Genomic DNA, 19,762 nt, shown 5'->3' with positions numbered 1-19,762 from the left:
AGAAAGGCAAGCCACGAGGATCCAGTGTGCTACATAAGAGGGGAGGAGTGACTGGGTAGGGTGAGCATGAGCATCAGGTGTGTGGGGAAAGTGAGCAAGCGGTGACCCGGCAACCAGGTAAAGGGCCTGGCCAGCCAGAAGTTACTACCTATATGGTGACCCACGCCAAATCACCGCTACCAGTTCTCCTGAACTAGTGCGAATTGGTTGGAAACCACCTCCGCTTATGACCAGTTATCACACTTAAGATCACTGCAGCATCCCCATGATCATGTGATCAAAATTCAGATGCTCAGCAACTGACTCATATTTATGATGGTTGCAGTACCAGGATCATTGTTTCATTCAAAGGAAATTTATTTTTATTGATCAAATTCATATCTCACTGTGATCACATGGACTCTATCTAGTTAATGAAAAGAAAATAACACCACCATAAAACACATATAATCCAAGATGAAACCAAACATCATTTGAAGTATCATTTGAAACAACTTCATCTTCAGTTGCTTCTAGAGGATGAATAACATCAGAGGTAATCCAACTTCATGCAGGAAGCCATTCCAGAGGATTGGTCTCATCATGGAGAAGCAACACTTCTGGACTTTGACTCGTCTAACATCCCAAAAATGAGGGATGCCTAGCCGCTTCCCAATACTAACAAAGAAGTTGTTAGAAAAGAAGTACAAAGAAGTATCTGAAATGGCAAAACACAGTCTTGCAGATAGCACCTCATTTCTCCACTTGCTAGGGAAAGGCATAATATACATGCACTTATAAGTATGTACTTATAAATATTTGTGCATAACATGATATACTTTACCATTATAAATTTAAATTAATTATAGAAATGCATATTGACTCCAGCCTATTTTAAATAATTTTGGGAGTATGTAATTAATGGCAGTACTCACATCATCAGTCATGAGTGTTGCTATTGATCGACCAATTTCATGATACTGAGGTGCTTTACCTGCTGGTCCCAGCAACAGAAAAAGGAAACTGTGGAATTACGAAAAAGGATTGCAAAGTCAAATATAGCATGAATTCAATAATATCTGTCAATGACAACTAAAAATTTTACTATTGAATATAGCACACATAACAACAACAATTAGAAATTCTATAAGTTGCATTCTGGCCATAAGATTAGCCACCCCAGTAATTGCTCATACATAATTTATTTGTATTCATAATTTTAAGTGTTTTTTAAGTGGATTTTTATTTTTAAATATACATCAATATCAATTCATGGACAGTGTGGACTCTGAGTATAATTCATTTTTATACAAGTAGCAATAATAATATTTGTTACATTAATCAAACTTATATAATCCTAGTATTAATATACATGTTCATTTTAAAGTAGTTATTCAATATTTCAATGTTTCATTTTGATGCCAATGATATTATTAAGCGTACATAGTAATACTATCTTCTGACCCCCAATCTTTCCATCTAGTTATTACTTATATTCTATTATATAAAAATTTATATATGCTAATATTACCCCTATTTCTTATTTCTATCTCTATTTCTAGCCTCCATTCAGACCACCATCCTAGTGTCAATACACATTTATATTAAGACATAGTTTTTCATTATTTGGTTATTCAAAGTCTCAATATGCCATTCTAGTACCATATTATTTAAACATACCTGCCATATTTCAACCTCCAATCTTTCCTATTGCTTTATATAAAGGTGTGTATTCTTATTTCTACCTCTATTCTAGTTTTTAATCAGGCCATCATTATATTAGAAAAAATAAAAAAAATCCTTTCTATCCACCATCTCTTGTTCGTTTTAATACTTCAGTTCTTATTCGCTTTTTAGCTTGCCTCCCATACTTCTCTCTTGGATTTTTGTCTCTATCAGCATCTGTGTCTTCACTTTTCAGTCTAAATATTTCTCCCATCTCTATCCTCCTAGGCTGCCAGGTCTCCAGAGTGTCCACCCAAGCTCCTACCTTCCTTTCAAAAGTATCTTTCAGCTTATTCCATTTTTAAATCTCTTAAAGTACATTTCCCTTGGTTTATTTAATCAGTCATTATTATCTCTATCATCTTCTCCTCATCTTTTTGCTTTTTTTTGCTGATTTGTCTGTTGTATCTTTTCCTCCATTTTCTCTGCTGTCTCCTCTCTTTCCTGGAGTCTTTGAACTTCATTCATTATCAGTTGTAGGATATTTTCTATTTTCCCATTTATGCCTTGCAATAGGTTCGTTCTCTCTCTGTGATTCTTTGTCATGCTTTGAAACATCAACACCATTTCTTTTGTAATCTCACTTATTTCCCCCTGATGGAACATCTTGTCTTATTTTAGTAAGTCCCATTCTTACTCAATAATCCAAAAACAATATATTCAAGTCCAAGATTCAGAAGGTTCAATAATCATAGTTCTTTACATCTCAAGATTATTAATAAGTTCCATTTACATAGTCCAGGCAGCTTCCAAAAAAACCCAAGTTATTTTACTTTACTTTACTTTAGAGCTTTCCTTATTCTCACAATAGAGTCTCCAGTAATCATAAAGTAGTTAGTTATAGAACAGTAGTTATCACCACAGTCCTCCAGATTAATGTTATTTATTTCTCTTATTAGGAATATGGTATATTTTCCATTCACCAGTAGATGGTGCCCTCAGCTTAGGTTTCAAGTCTGTTTCAAGTCTGATAAATTGATTAATCCAATTTTAGTTCAATTTATGGAAGCACAATGGGCTATTCAAATAGATAGTTCCAGCATTTTATAATGTCTTTCCAAAACCCAGATTAAAAATCCAATTTTCTATGTTTTAAAAGGTCTTTAGCTTTTCTCCCCTTAGTTCCTTTCTTTCGGATCTAGGATTTTTCTCTCTATGGCTTTAAGAAATTATTCTAAGAGTCTCTCTTCCTGGGTTTTCTTCTTCTTTTTTCTTTTAAGGTTAGGGTCTACATAAAAAAGGAATCTTCTCACCCAGTTCCAGTCACTGTTGATTTACACCACTCCTGCACTTTTCTTTGTTGCTTCAGCTGTCCCAGCTTGTTGACAGCATGATGACTGCTCTTCTCCTTGTTGTGGATGAGAGGGAAGAAGCCCTGGAACAAGTGGGAGAGTTGCTGCTCTCTGCAACCTACAGGGTGCCCCTCTTTTCTTCACCACCCCTACAGGGTGGCTTTAGGTTCTTTTGGAGCCCTCCAATGAGGAGAGCTCAGCGTGGGAGGGAGGAGACACATTCCTCACATCCGATCTCATCTTAACATCACCCGGAAGTCACTTTATCACTTGTGTTTTTAAATGGTTCACTGTTCTGATGTTTATATTTTGATACACATTTTATATGTTGTATTGGTGAATATTTCCGCATTATACTGTATTCTGTTATGCCACACGAAATACTACTACTACTTGTCACTAAAGAGAACTCAAGTATTGTAAGTATGAACTATGAAGTTAAAGAGATTTTAAACCAACATAAGATAAAATCTGCATACAAGATTTTAAACCAGCATGTTAAACTCACAACAAAGAGACAGCAGCCTCTCCTTTTTCCTTTAAAAAAAAAAAGGTTGAATCACATAATATAGATTAAAAATAATACAGAGAATTAAAGTTTTACTACATTAATTTTTATTTTTACCGTGTAGGAACAGGAACCTCTGTGAGACCAGTGAGAAGCACAGCTGGAGACAGCCTCACAAAAGCAATAATTGGTCTCTCCAAAAAATCTACTTCTCCAACAAGCACATTTGATGCCTCTGCACCTATTGGAATCTTCCTCATAAAGTTCATATCCACCTATTTTCAAAGAATGATTAATAGTATATTAAAATATTCTAAAGAATTTTGAAACTGACATTTATAAATAAATGACAAGCAACATATACATCATTATTAAAGTGTGATATATATTATGAAGTTTAATAACATTTTAATATAACCATATATACAAATGCTGTGCTTCATAACTATGTTAAAATATACAATCACAAAAACTTACTAAAATTGTATCTTGGGAATAACATGGTTTTATACTAAACAACCACAAATTCCACTAAATCAATTTAATTATATACACAATTGCTTCATTTTATAAATTCAATCTAAAAAGGAATATTTATGGAGAATTAATTCTTTATATTGTTCAAATTACCTATAGGAACTGTGTATATAAATATAAACATTCACCAACATAGTATATAGCATTTACAAACTATTGGTTCACATAAAGACAGAAACACAAAAATCACTGAAACTAACACACCAGTTACACAGCTATCTAGGGAAAAAAACACTTACAGCTGGCCTCTTGAGTCCCATACCAAGTGTGCCACAACTACAGTGCCAGGAGGCAGAATCCTGGCCAGGAGAAGACAAGGCAGGTGCAGAGAAGAACAGGCCAAGTAAAAATATAAAAGCTGTGACAGAGGAGCTAGAATAATGGCATTTGCCATTGTTAAACTATTATATAAATTTGTTTTGTTAAGAGAGCTTTTAAGCAAAATTACATCATTTTCCTGAATTAGATTTTGGAACCAAAACATTGAAAGGAGAAATACTATATTATAAATTATACAAATAATGACTTCATTACAAGTTAGCATTCTTTACAATAAAGTGGTGGTCCCCAACCTTTTTGGCACCAGGGACCAGTTTCATGACAATTTTTCCATGAACAAGGTTTTTTTTTTCAGTTTTGCTTACTCGCCTGCTACTCACCTCCAGCTGTGCAGCCCAGTTTCTAACAGGCCACAGACCAGTACTGGTACGTGGCCCAGGGGTAATAACCCCTGCATTAAAGGAAGCAATTTTGTGTAGATTATTCAATAAAAAGATTTTAACTATGTACTTGGGCCTTGTACAAGTCTATTCATTTAAACTCTAAGGTTCTACTCCACTTACAATTCTAAATGCACTTTATTCATACTATACCTGGAAGTCACAATGTTAGCTGAGGTACTCCATTTAGGATTCTGTATATACATCTAAAATGGGCTGTGTCTATGCTACAGCAGAGTTTCAATAACATGATAACTCTTCTATAAATCTTACAATGCACTGAACATAAAAGTCAGTGATCTTAGTATTACAGAAGCATATGCAGGTAGTTTTTGACTTACAAAAATTCATTCAGCAACTGTTTGACAACAATGGCACTGAATGGACATACAACCAGTGCTAAGTTATGGATGTTGCTGCTCCCCCATACCCATGTAATTGTGATCTGGGCTCTTGGCAACCCATTCACATTTACAATTGATTACCAAGCCCTCCGCAATCATGTAATCACCATTTGAAAATCAACAGGGAAGCTGACAAGGTTAGGTCACAAGCTGCTTTCTTTCTCTCTTTTTTCTCTAGCAGGGCAGCAACATGCTGCAAGGAGAAATGAAGCTGGGCCAGCTTTAATTTTCTGCACAGTACACCTCCTTTCTGTCCTGTTTTAGGCAGGAGAAAAAGACCTTCTAATTTTGTAGAGCTCGTACTAAGGAGTAGAGCAGTTGCCTACTCTTTTTCAGCAAGCAACTCTCTCATTCTGCTCAACCTACCTATGTTATTGTTTAGGAGCCATATATGAGGTTAGTGATTATTGGTGATCACACTGGTGTCTCGTTTGATGACTGCAACGTTTTACAACTTTAATGGGCAGACACTATTACAGACATAATTTGAATACTGTCTATATAATACCAATTTTATTATGCATCAGAATATGACTGGACCAGTCATAAATGTATTGCTCTAGTAAATAAATAAATAAATAAATAAATAAATAAATACATACATACATACATACATACATACATACATAGTGAATCTTTAAAATAGAAAACAACTTTACTAACACTAATTATTAACAGTACTACTGAATATTTGAAAAAAGTATTTGAAAAGTGTTTTAACCTGGAAACCTTAAAAAATCTGATAGGAATAGTTTCAATTAACAATCTGCAAATTAGGTGGGGTTGTGATCTATTCTTATCATTTATCATAATTAATGTTGTGGTAAGTGATCATGAATTTGGATGATTTAGTGGCATACATATTTAATCAATAACAACAACAATAGCACAAAATTCATGCAAATCTACAATATCTCTATTTGCATTTGTTGCCCACCCTAATTATGCCCCTCACATAATAATCAGAAAAAAAGGAATATGCAACATAAAAGAAAAGATAGTAAACCTCAATTCTGCAAGATGACTTGTGCTTTCACATTGCCTTTAACTATTATGGCTACTGAACAATAACAACAATAAATGAAATACTATTAAAATAGCAAATTATATTGAAAGACATTTAAAACCTTTTACAATATGGAATTTTAGATTAGAGTTTTTATGAAGTGCCACATAACCATTTTATCAATTTATTTGTGATATATTCAGCCTCCACTTTAAGATCTCAAGACAATATACTAGCACTCCTTCCATTATTTTCTCCCAAACAACTTTGAGAGATAGGTTGGGTTGAAAGAGTATAACTGATCAAAAATCACCCACTGAGCTTCCATGATTGAGGGTAGATTGCTCAGAGTATACTGAATGCTAATTCAGAATTTTTACCTGATCAGACTTCAGATCTTTAACATTTTTTTCATTCCGCTATTCTCTTTGAAGAGGAATGTTAGACACTGCTTCATATCTAGTTATCATAGAAGTAGATTCTTCTCTATATATTCCTACTGTCCCATTCTAGTAAGTCAACTACATCAGTCTGGAATCTCCCGCTCACCAGCTTAACTGTGACTCCACCTTCCTCTCCATCCTCTTTCCTCTTTCACATATACTCAGTAGACTCTCAGCTTACAATGTGTAAAATAAAATGACACGTTTAAGTAATTATGTAGAATTTATCACATGTGATAACATAACAAGTGGCACAGCCTTTGTATGTATGTACAAATGTCAATCTTGAACATTGGTGATTTAGCTGGACAAACTCTTGAAGTTTTCTTAGCAATATTTTCAGAAATGTTTTGAGGTAATTACCCACAAAGTCACTCAACAGGTGGCTTCTTACTTAAAGTGGAACTAGAACTTAATTCCCTGATTTTTCTTTTAAGCACTATACCAAAGTGTCTCTAACAGTCTCTATTTTCAGGTAATTACTAAAATATATCTGTAGTTGCTACTAATTTATTCTAGAACTTTATTTTAGAGATATAATACAATACAAATGCAAACAACTATATTTTGAAGAGAAAAGTAAGCTTCCATAAAATGCACAATGTTATGTGTTCTCTAAAAGCTTAAAAACTTTACCTTGCTGAAGTCAACCGTACTATTTTCTCTACTCCCTCCTGTTCCACTAATTTTAAATTCTCCATTTTTTCCAATATCCAAATTACCAGGTGCAGATTGTGGTGATGCTAAAAGCCCTACAATTAGAATAAAGAAACAAATTTAAAATAACGTTGCCTAGAAATAGGCATGCTTATATAACAATAGTGACAGCTTTCTAAAAAAGCAAATGTGAAAGTTAATAAACAAAAAGTGCATTAGTACCAAAATTGCCAAACAAGTTATTTTTTTCTGGAAAACAATGAAAGCTTATTAAGTGTTAAAATTAGCTATTACCTAAATGATGGCCTTTTGCAAAATTCACCAAAAAGGTACTATTTTAAAATGTGCATCTAACCAACAATGTGGATCATGCAATTACAAGAATGTCATGATTTTACTGGAATTCCCTGGAACAATCACGAAATAAAGCAAAATGTACTTTAGATTGCTTAAATAAATCCTATATCACAGTGAACCAGTAGGTTAGCAATCATCCATTACTGCAGCCCTAAAGCAAGAAAACTTTTTAAAGTAGGATCTGAGCCATGATCCACATAATTCATTAATCTCTAAGTAAAGATTCCTAAATTTGAATTAGGGGTGGAAGTTATTGTTTTACTCTATATTTTAGAATTGTATGATTTGTAAGCCACCTAGAGTCATGGAAAGTTGAGTGGTGGCCATATAAATTTCATACATACATACGTGTATTATGTATATGTGTGTCTATTTGTGTATGTATGTGTATATATGTGTGTGTGTGTGTGTGTGTGTATGTGTGTGTGTCTGTGTGTGTATGAAATTTATTCTTATGAAGATAAGCGATACATAAAATGCCATTTTAAATGGTTGCTTATTTTTTATTTTAGTTTTACTTATTTGTATCCTGCCTTTATTATTTTTATAAATAACTCAAGGCAGAGAACATATACAACATATCTTCCTCTTCCTATTTTCCCACAGCAACCCTGTAAGGTGAGCTGGGCTTAGAGAGAGTGACTGCCCAAGGTCACCCAGCTGGCTTTCATTGCCAAAATAGGAAAATAATAGATAGATACATTATTCTGGAAGCAGAGTGTTGCAGAGGACCAAAAATGTTTCTCTCCTCTGGACCCTGCCATTCTAGCCAAATATTAGTTCTTGGACATCTTTAGGAATGTAAACTATAGGTTAATTTTCAAGAGGAAAATTATTCATTATATTCAATATATCGTTTTTGTGTAACAGATTCATGATATTATTGTTTTACACATTAGAATGAGAAACATGACAAACCTTTTATCATTTAAAATAGGTGTAGGAAATCTGTACTTTTCCACATATTACTTAGCTACAGTGCCCAGCGGCTGTGGCCAGTGTGGCCAATGTTAGATATAAGAAATATAGAAATATAGTAATATCTAAAGGCTCATGATAAAAAACAAAACACGCCAAGGAGACGCAAACCTAGCAGGGGCCAATATGTAATATGAACATATGTAATTTTGAGGGGATGAACTGTATATATTAGGAATTCTAAAACTTTGTTATATCATGACCTCCTAAAAAAGTAAATGAATTTATGTGATCTCCTATGAATAAAGCTGTTAGACTGCACTTTAATTTAGCTCCTATTGTCAAGATTACTTGTTCTGCCTGAATAGATCCAGAAGACCCCCAAAGTTGGATGTCTGTACCAGTGTCAATAGCTCAGAGAATGCTCATGTGTCCAGGAAGAAAAAAAATCAAGTACTACCATAGTATATACCTTTTAAAAATATTCAATAAATATAAACATTCTCAGCTATCTACTTCAGTGTGTTTCTGACTTGATTTTAGAGCTAATAACCTTGATCATTCTTGATACTGTAAATGAATTACAGCAGAGATAGAACAGAATCTTCTGAAATTCTCTAATACCCTTGTAATGCTGCCTTGACCTCTTAAAGGAAATATGAGATATTATCTAACAAGTAAATAAATAGCAACTGATCTGGAAAATAATTTATCAAGGCTCATAAACATTTTAATTCCATCACACTCAGATTACTAAAATAAACTTCACCTTGTACGGGACTAGAAGTTTGACTAAGGCCAATAATTTAATAGTTGATACACTATTAGAATGACACTATTTTCTGCCGTATTCAAACACATTTGTAGTTAATAGTTGTTTGTTAATATAACAAGGATATATATCTATCAAAGGCAGGATATTAAAAGATATATTTCTTACTAGTACAATTAACGCTCTTAAGGAAAGCAAGAGACTAGTTTTCTAGTATAGGTGGTTCTTGACTTACAACCACAATTGAGCCCAAAATTTCTGTTGTTAAGTGAGATGTTTGTTAAGCGAGTTTTATCCCATTTTAGACCTTTCTTGCCTCAGTTGTTAAGTGAATCACTGCAGCTGATAAGTTAGTATCCCGATTGTAAGAACCTGTGTTCTCCATTGACTTTGCAAAGATCAGAAAAGGTGATCACATGACCTTGGGGCATAGCAACAGTCATAAATATGAACCATTGCCAAGCATCTTAATTTTGATCATATGATCATGGGGATGCTGCAAAGATTGTAACTGTGATGAAGTTGTAGCAGTCATAAGTGACTGCTGTTGTAACTTTGAACAGTCACTAAATGAACTATTGTAAGTTGAAAACTATCTGTAATAGGTCACTGAAGTTCTTCCTTAAACACATATAAATTTCCTTTTGTGGTTCAGTTTCTAACAGATAGTTTGTAGTTTTCCTATTTTTTGTACTGGTTTTAAATGATTCGGTCATTTCAGAGTCACCTAAAAAGAATGCAGTGAAATTATTATTATTATTATTATAGTAAATATATTATTATTAGTTGGCACTCAGAGACCACAATCTACAGTTGAGGTTGAACAAATTCTCTGAAGCTGCTATGCTCTTTGGCCTGACTATAAACCTGAACTGAAGAATTGAAATACTTTACCAGCCCATGCCAAAAACCAAAACAATAGAACTAAAAATCACTGTTGATGACATCCAGCTGACAAATATAAACAACTTCAAATACTTAGGAACATCATCTTGACTGATGAATATTTAGACAAAGAAATCAACTTTAAGATCAGTAAGGTCAGCAAAGCATTGATGCATATGCTACTAGAGTGCTCAATCAACACAAGATCCACATGGAGGGAGGGGGAGAGAAACAAAAACAGAGGGAGAGAAAGAAAGAGAAACAATGCCAAAGATTTATAGAATATTTTGAGCAAAAAATGCTCAGAAAAATCAGGGTCATAATTTTTAATCACAAAATAAACAAAATGCAGATTTTTTTAAAAAAATTGCAAATTGTAAATACCAGAAGCAAAATAACCGCGTCATAAATAAAGGATGTGCTGATTTTTTAAAAAAAATTGTTTTAAGTCAAAGCATACATAAGATAATATTATAAAATTTTATGTATGTTTGGTAGTGATAAGAGAGAGAGAGAATGTAGTAGAACAAAAATAATTTGAATTTATAAGTTGGAATTAATATTAGATCATTTTGCATAAATTCAGCATGTTGTAAAATTGTAGAAGTATCATTCATTGCATTCCCAAAGTCTGGAATTTTAATCTATATTATTTTATAAGGAATTATTTGCAATGCTGCATTTCATCTACATTAGCCACATAGAAATGGAATCTTGACTTTTGTGTTGAACAGATAGTCCTTGACTTACGACCACAATTGAATCCAAAATTTCTGTGGCTAAGAAAGATAGTTGTTAAATGAGTTTTGCCCCATTTTATGCTCTTTCTTGCCACAGTTGTTAAGTGAATCACTACAGTTAGTAACACAGTTGTTAAGAGAATCCTGTTTCTCCATTGGCTTTGCTTGTCAGAAGATCTCAAAAAGTGATCACATAACCCTGGTACACTGCAACTATCATAAATACATGTCAGCTGTCAGCTGTCTGAATTTTGATCATATGACAAAGAGGAGTGCTACAATGGTTGTAAATGTGAAAAATGGTCATGTCACTTTTTACAGTGTTGTTATAACTTTGAACATTCAGTAAACAAATCATTATAAACGAAGAACTATCTGCATTGGCAATATTTCAGTATCATTTACTGAAAAAACCCTATCCCTCCCAAAAAAATCAGTATCAGCAATGGACGTACTTTTCTGTAAGTTACTAGAAACCTCAAAGCCCAAATGAATGTGAAAAGTTAAATGTCTCAAATGATAGAACTCATTCAAGATAAAAAGAAAAAAAGGTTTCCTTGTCATCTTAATATATTTGAGGATCTATTAGCAAATAAATAGCAGGTCCACAATCAAATTAAAAGTACATATACAAATCTTAAATCACACTTTATAAAGTGCATCATAGGAAATGTGAAAGAGAGATACAATTGGTAATAAAGTCTCCCTACAAATTCCTGATATGTGGGCTTGGCAGGTTTCACCATTATCTAACTAGTACTTGTCATGCAGCAAACAATATCCTAGTGTAAACAGACAAATGCCAAAGCATCTCTGCAAACATCATATAAAGGTAAAGGTTTCCCGTGTCCAGTCATGTCCGACTCTAGGGGGTGGTGCTCATCTCTATTTCAGATTAGGAAGCCAGCGTTGTCCAAAGGCAGTTTATGCTCATGTAACCACCATGACTATATGCCAAGGCGCACGGGATGCTATTACCTTACCACCAAAATGGTGCCTATATATCTACTTGCATTTTCATGCTTTCAAACTGCTACATTGGTAGGAGGCAGAGGCATTTGAGGCAGAGAGACCTGCTCATAAAGAATGGTGGGAAGCTGAAAGACCTTCCCCTGATATAAAGCAAATAAACTGAGAAAAATATTCAGTAGAAATATGATCAGTTTCCATATCCATTATTCCTGTCTGACCTTCAGGTGCTTTGGAAAATAGGTTAACCCATTCTGTTCTGTGACAGCCCCTCAAATATTGAAACACTCCCCGATCCTTCTGGTCACTACACTAGCCATGCCCAGTTCCTGTAAATGTTCATGTTTTAGCCTCCAATCCTCAATCATCTTTGTTGCTCTTCTCTGCACTCTTTCTAGAGTCTTAACTCTAGAAAGTATGGTGACCAAAACTGGATGTAGTATTCTAGGTATGGTCTTACTAAGGCTTTATAGGGAGGAATTAGTACCTAACATGATATTGATTGAATCCTTCTGTTAATGCAACTTAGGATTGCATTGGCTTTTTTGGCAGTTGCTGCACACTATTGGCTCATATATTTAATTGATTGGCCGCTAACACTCCAACTTCCTTCTCAGTTATTGCTATTAAGATTGGTTTCTCCCAATCTATATGTGTACTTTTGGTTTTTCTTGCCTAATTCTAAAGACTTTACTTTTCTTTACACTGAATTTTTTATTCATTAGTGCCAGTGATGGGATGCTGCCAGTTTAACAACCAGTTCAGTGAGCATACGCTTTGCATGCGCTTGAATGCATCACTGAAAATGGAGCATTTAGAAGCTTAGCTGCTTACCTTCCAAATCACCAATGGTATGTAGAACAGTGAGGGGGGGGAATCAGAATCAATTGTGTTCTGCACAATTGAGATGAGTTACAAAGCAGAAATAAAGAACAGGATAGGGCAGGAGTGGGTGGGCAGGGTCAGCTGATCGTTGGAACTACCAATTCACTTGAACCGATCCAAACCAGCAGCTTCCCATCACTGGTTAGGGCCCAGTGTTTAAGTCTGTCAAGATCCATCTGGATCTGAAGCCTAACATCTAGAATGTTGGCTATTCTTGCCAGCTTAGTATCATCTGTAAATTTGATAAGTTCCCCTTCTATTCCCTCATCTAAATCATTTATGAAGATACTGAAGAGTACTGGGCCTAAGACAGAACCTTGCTTACCCCACTGCTTACTTGCCTCCATGTAGACATAGTACTGTTAAGGGCTACTTGTTGAGTATGGTTTGTTAGCCAGTACAAATCCATGTGATATTATCTATCCCACTTTTTTCTAGCTTACAAAGTAAGTTGTGATCTATCTTGTCAAATGCCTTACTGAAGTCTAAGTATACTATGTCCACAGCATTTCGCTGGTCTACTAATTTAGTCACTATGTCAAAAAATGAAATAAGATTGGTTTGGCATGATCTATTTTTAACAAACCTGTGCTGACCTCTAGTTATTACTTTACTTGTTTCTAGATATTTGCAGATCTATTTTTTTATTATCTTTTTCAGGTTATCTTTTCCAATAACCCTAGGGAGGTCCATTATAATTTCAACTGCCAAGCAACTGGTCTTAAGTCAATATGTGTGCATGCATATGTGTGATGTTTAAAGATTGGAAAAATATTTCAGTATCAATTAAAGAGAAAACTGATTATAGTTATGTGGAAATCTATTTCTGGTTGAAATACAATTGCAATGTAATTATTATGAAAAAGCATACCCTAAACTTCTGCTCAAAAGATATACAAATGGTTTCCTGTTCTTTAGCAATTTTAAGCAACATATATTACTTCATTATACCTACATGATTTTTATAGCCTAATTATAATCATGATAACAAGGACAGTGTTCAACTTTCAAAGCTATTCTGAAGGCTTCTTTAGCTAAAGAATAGATTGTTTTATAACTAAGCAAATGAAGAAAATGGTAACTTGAAACTGAATCAATGATTATGGTTAGATAGTCATACTTTAGAGAGAGTATTATTCTGTGGTGCTAACAAAAATATCTATGCATGAAAAGTACAGGAAATCCAAGAAAGAAGCATCACGCAAGAATTGTCCGTACCATATTTATACCACAAGAGTTGGCTCATCATATAATTTATTTTTAGAGCCTAAGTAGGCTTGCAGGGTTCTCTTTCTATTTAAATATCCCTTTAACTTTTGTATCACATAGTATAAAATATTCTGTATTATCATTCAGAGTCTCATGTAATGCCAAAAGTAGCATTAATAATTACTATTGTACTACCATAATATTGAAATTAGGTAGAAATTTCACAACATAGATAATGATATTTGGGTTCTTCATTTCTTACTTTCCCTATGGGAATTAGGAGTTTTGAAAATGAGGAAAAGGCCACCATTTTTAGTTTACAAATGTGTAACTCCCCCCCCAACACACACAGAAACACCTTTTTTATCTTTTAAAGCAGGAGCAATTGCTGAATGAATTCATTTTGTTAAGAAACAAAAAAGTATGGAGAAATGTTCACACATGTAATTGCTTTCAATGTATTAATATTTATGTTAATATTAAGGATAAAATCTTTTATCTATTTCAAAATACCAAATAAAGGTCTCCAAAAAAGTATCACGCAAAAATAATGAGGCATGCAAACAAGTAGCAGACTGATGTACAATTTATGGGTGCTAAAGCTGTGTGATTAAAATTTTTGCAGTGGGAGTGATTCAGCTGCAGAAAGCACCACACATGGATAATTTGAGTTCAAATAGTTGCCTGGTGTTATGTCACTATTTTCCTCTGTCCTCTTCTTGCCTTCCTGAGCTTCTAAATCTTCCTCAGGTGGATGAATTACTACTTTAGGGATATCATCATTAGAAGGAGACACCTGATGCACGATTGGCTGGAAATTTGTAGTTCCCTTAGAATCACACCTAGGACTGGAAGGTGGAGTGCTTTGTGGGGTAGGTAAAGGGGTTGTACTCCTTGAGGTTGTTGGAGATCCAGGAAGAAGGTAATTGAGAAGAAGGGACAAACGATTCTCTCCTCTCAGGGAAATATTTGAGGCAGAAAGACCTGCTCGTAAAGAATGGCGGGAGGCTGAAAGGCCTTCCCCTGAGATAAAACAAATAAAGTGAGGAAAATATTCAGTAGAAACATAATATCATATCATCTGATACTATAAAAGATTTTAAAGGCTTAATTTCATAGGTGAGATAAGCAAAATATTGAGTGCTAAGCAGAATTTTAGATGTTAAAAAAGTCAGCATACAATATATTTACACATAATGAACATTTAAAAGTCAATCAGACAGACAGACAGACAGACACACACATATATAAATTGTGATTACTTCAGCTCAACAGTTTTGAAGAAAATATAAACACTATAAACCATTCACAGGGTTGATTTATGAATGGAATTAATCCTCCTCCAAATCACTGAATGCTAATGGTTTTTACAGCCCAGAATGCTATGCTTATAATAGAAAACGATTTATTTTGAATATGCAATAAAATATTAAGATCCTTTCTTAATGCAAATTTTAGAAAATATGTACTGAACAAAAACATGCATGTCTATACAAATGAGTAACAAATTGATAACCAGTATCCTTACCACAACTATAAAAATACATATGACAGTTCCAGACATATGTAACCCCAGAATAGAATATAGGATAAATACTTAGATGAACATCTTTTTAAAACCTGCATTCATTTCTAAGTATAATGAACAATTCACTGGAATGCAATTCAATTTCTGGTTAGGAATTTAGATCTTCAGACAGTTTACACCAAATTAAGTAACCTAAGAAAAGTAAATTCTTCAAAAGCCAACAAAGTTGCAGCAATCAGAATGAAAAATTAACACAATTAAAATGAAATTACCTGAAAGCATGTCAGACTCCCAGAATATCAGAAACTACTCCAAATGTGACAGGGAGGAGGAATCAATGAATAAAGAGCACACAACCTGTATATCCTATAATATTATATTTCTATAATAAATAATATATCTGACATATATAATATTCACAATTGCAAAATCAGGATATCTCTTTAGGCAAAAAACACTTTTTTCTTCCAAATTTGACTGTTTAATTAGTATTAAAGAAAAGCTATCTTCAAGACTGTCATTAACAATAAAAACTGATTTAACTGAAAAAGATGACAGGAAGATGCAGAAAACAATGAGAAATAGATACCACATATGTAACAAAATAGCCACAGCTTTTTCTTTTACATATATCATGCTTTGGGGTACTAGAAAGACAAAACTATGATTCAATAATTGCCCTTAACCTTTTAAGTTCAATAAGGTACAAATATAATTTTATTTTCTGCACAACTATAATTAATATTTGCTGGGAAATAATTCTGATCTTATTTTTTTTGCATTTGCTGACTTTTCTCACATCTCTGCATTATATTATTAAACCATAAAGCAACTGGATGCCACAACTTATCTCACCATTTCTTTCAAGCAAGAGAGGGTCAGAATGTTTCTTGCCTATATCTGCAAAGGATCGGACGAGAGGAATCCGATTACTAAACTTTTTTTCATTCTGATGATGATGTCTTTTCAGAAGGGCTTCTCTGACATTTTCTCTCATTGATTCATCAAGGTGGCCAGAAGCTATCATGTTATCCAATACCATGTCTACAAAGGAAAAAATGAAATGTAAAATAAATATGAAAGATTGATATAACTGAGAAACATCTTCAGGCCTTTGATATGTAGGAAATGTTTAATAAGATGGTATTAAAATGTTGAGGACTAAATCATACCAAAAATGGAGTACACTTATGATTTTCTGTATTATCCAGTTGCTGGGATTTTGTAGACATAGATTTTCCTTAGTATATTTATTGTCTTTTGGTATTTGCAAGAAGTGTGTGTGTGTGTGTGTGTGTGTGTGTGTGTGTGTGGAGGGGGAGAATAAAGAAAACAATCCTACATAATTTAACAATGCAACAACTACCCACTGGTGGCTGCTTGCCAAAAGTTATTTTCCTTATTTAGCAGCTATTCACAGAAAAAAATAATCAGCAACTTCATTCCTAATCTAGAAAAGCTTTTTCTAGCCTCAGCTATTTAGAGTTCAGTTCCCAGAATTTTCAGCAATAGTTAAACTACTTCAAGAATTTCATCCAGGAAAGCTACCTTGGATCATAATATTTGGTATAAACCAAAAAATATTAGCTTGGTGATGGTCTATTACAATTCATAATGGACCTTGAAAGTCACTAGACGAATGAGAGTATGCTAGGTTAAAAAATTATTATTTGAAAAAAGGAACACTTCTATCATAAACCAAGCATAATTAAATAATACCCTTGTCACTGCTTCCAGTGAAAAAAGCTGTCTTTAAAGTCATGAAAAAGATGGTGAAATACAAATGTCTGATTAATTTATATCCTGCTGGGCTGCAACCAACAGGATTTTGAAATACCATTGCAATATTATCAAAAAAAAAATAGAGCACAGAATTCCTTTAAGTTTTTTGCAAACATAAGATACAAATAAATTTTAATTACTTTCCAAAACATAAAATCATTAAAATAAAATCAAGTAAAATGTATGTGACCTGCTATTTCATCCAGTGAATTGGCTCTCATATCTAACATGACCGTTCCGTTTAAAATGCAACTTCTCAATTCAAACAGACTATGAAGAGACAGAGTAGCCACATAAGGTTTGCTCCACCGCTCACCACCATCTTCAACATCTTCTTCAAATTTTAGCCATCTGCAATATATATAAGTATAATGAACATATATAGTAAGAAAACTCTTAGTTTTTTTAACTACAAACATCATGTTCACAGTTTACATTGATATCTTCAATTGTCTCAGTTTCTGAAATCTGTATTTGATCTATACTTTTCCAAGTATCCTATATAATTTAGTAACTTGTTTTTAAAGAGACTTAGAGATTAATATTTGTCCATGCAGAATTAAAGTCCAGACTTCAATGGGACCAAGTGTAGGATACCATTTTCATTTTAGCTTACTTAGTCAATGTTGCAAAATGAGAGTGATTTTACAAAAACGTAGGAAAAAAAACCTCAAAGCAGTAATATCTATAGCCAGAAGAAATATGCTTAAGGGTTTTGAAGCTCCAGTTACTTAATAGCCTTCAAATATTCAAATGCATGCCATTTTTCTTAATTTATCATAATGAATGAGAAGCAAAAGGAATTATCTTCCAAGTTACCTGGCAGTTTCTTTCCATTCATATTCTTCTCCTTCTCTAAAACAAAGCTCATCCATTTCAGTAAAAAGATCGTGTGGAATGTGTTCTTCATCATCATCCTCTGTACCAAGGATAAACTGCACTCTCTGGGATGGTGTGTCTTGATGAAAATTGAATGTGAGACACTTATTAGGTAAGTATCTACATTCTTATCCATATCAACACACCACTAATCATAAATTTATTTGTGAAAGAATAGGAAAGAAAAAAGCAAATAAAAGACTATATTGTCCCTACAAAACTACCATCAATAGCATTACTTATTATTACTATGACTTATGTTTAGTTCCTCGGATCTGAATATAATTGTAAGTAATAATTCCATAAAATGACTATATGTTATAAAAAAAACTAATTAAAAATTAACCAAACAATGACAAAATACAGTTCATGACAGGTTCATGGACTTGTTTGCCCGATTAGGTGACCTTATGAACAGAAATTGCTAATGCAAGCAGACATACTGCATACTCATAAAACTTCATATTCATGAATTGTATGGAAATTAGGTCTTAGGCACAAGCACTTTTGTGGAACTTATTAAAAGTTTGACAAAGTAAAGAATATTAGTAAAGTCTACTAGTCTTAACTAGTATGTGAACTAGACATAAATCACTAGTACAAAGATAAAAATTAAAACCTATTATTATAATGTTTAAAAAATGGATAGGAATCATATTTAACAAACTACGTATATTTAAATCATTTAAAGATAGAATGAAGAAACATCATTTGTAAATGATAACCATTTGTAGCGTTTTTATATATAAGAAAAAGGATTGCAAAGTATTGAATTGTAACTAAATGCACTGGTATTACTAGCATGAAAATAAAGGCTCCCATATTTCAATATATCCAGATTGCTTCTAAAGGCTGATTTCTTATGGCAAGAATCTTTTTTACTTTCTTGTTTTCTTGAATAAATAAGGCTGTGCCTTGCCTATATTATAGACTAAACCAATTATAATACAATATTGATTATTGTATTATGATTGCTTTAGACCATGGATGTCAAACTCAAGGCCCCTGGGCCAAATCCAGCCCACAAAGAAGTTAGATCTGGGCCACAAGGCTGGCCTGGAAACAGCGAGGGATTGGCCCCTGCTGCCTTGGCCTGGCCCAGTTGGATGCTCCCTCTGGGCACGTGCAGCTCGTTCACCTCATCATGCCTTGCCCTCCCAGCCATGCCTTGTCATGCCCGGCCTTGACTCTCCTCATCTGGCCTTGCCTTGTCTTGCCTCGCTTCATCTTGGGGGGCAGCGATGGCAGCAGAAGCCTCGAGGAGGAGGTAAGCATGGCCTGGCACCCCTTTGGGGATGCAGGACTAGTAATGTGCCTGGGAAGGTGGCAGGCAAAGAATGCTTGCACATGGCTGTTTCTGATGCCTGGAGGGGCTTGCACACAGCTGGGGAGGGTGCCTGGGGGTGTGTCAAACGGTGCTGGAGCATGATGGGAGGGGCAGCTGAACTGCATGAACTGCCTTGGAGAGGGAGAGTGAAAATACGAAGCCGCGGCAGGCAATGCACAGGCAGCAGTGGATGAGGGCTTCCCATTTTAACCTCTTCCCATTGCTATTGATGCTCCACCTG

General features: G+C 34.2%; 1 protein-coding gene across 6 annotated transcripts in view; it reads right to left on the bottom strand.

The window, feature by feature from the left end:
- Positions 1-19,762, bottom strand: part of SLC4A7 (solute carrier family 4 member 7) — a 98,745-nt gene that overhangs the window by 42,775 nt on the left and 36,208 nt on the right. For 3 of the 6 annotated variants that reach the window (XM_087946357.1, XM_087946355.1, XM_087946358.1), the window contains exons 4-10: positions 18,135-18,273; positions 17,506-17,666; positions 16,389-16,577; positions 7,250-7,365; positions 4,281-4,340; positions 3,622-3,779; positions 915-1,002 (exon numbers count right to left, since the gene is read on the bottom strand). In XM_087946357.1, coding sequence (XP_087802483.1) covers positions 915-1,002; positions 3,622-3,779; positions 4,281-4,340; positions 7,250-7,365; positions 16,389-16,577; positions 17,506-17,666; positions 18,135-18,273 — 911 coding nt within the window. Of the gene's footprint in view, positions 1-914; positions 1,003-3,621; positions 3,780-4,280; positions 4,341-7,249; positions 7,366-14,689; positions 15,029-16,388; positions 16,578-17,505; positions 17,667-18,134; positions 18,274-19,762 lie in introns of all 6 variants that reach the window. The other 3 variants (XM_026689300.2, XM_087946359.1, XM_087946360.1) reach the window with 2 other exon arrangements.

The sequence above is a fragment of the Notechis scutatus genome, chromosome Z, assembly GCF_049901735.1.
Source record: "Notechis scutatus isolate UNSWTSFEM ecotype Mainland chromosome Z, rNotScu1.2, whole genome shotgun sequence".
In the NCBI taxonomy this organism is placed as follows: domain Eukaryota; kingdom Metazoa; phylum Chordata; class Lepidosauria; order Squamata; family Elapidae; genus Notechis; species Notechis scutatus.
This window is presented reverse-complemented; position numbering and strand designations above follow the sequence as displayed.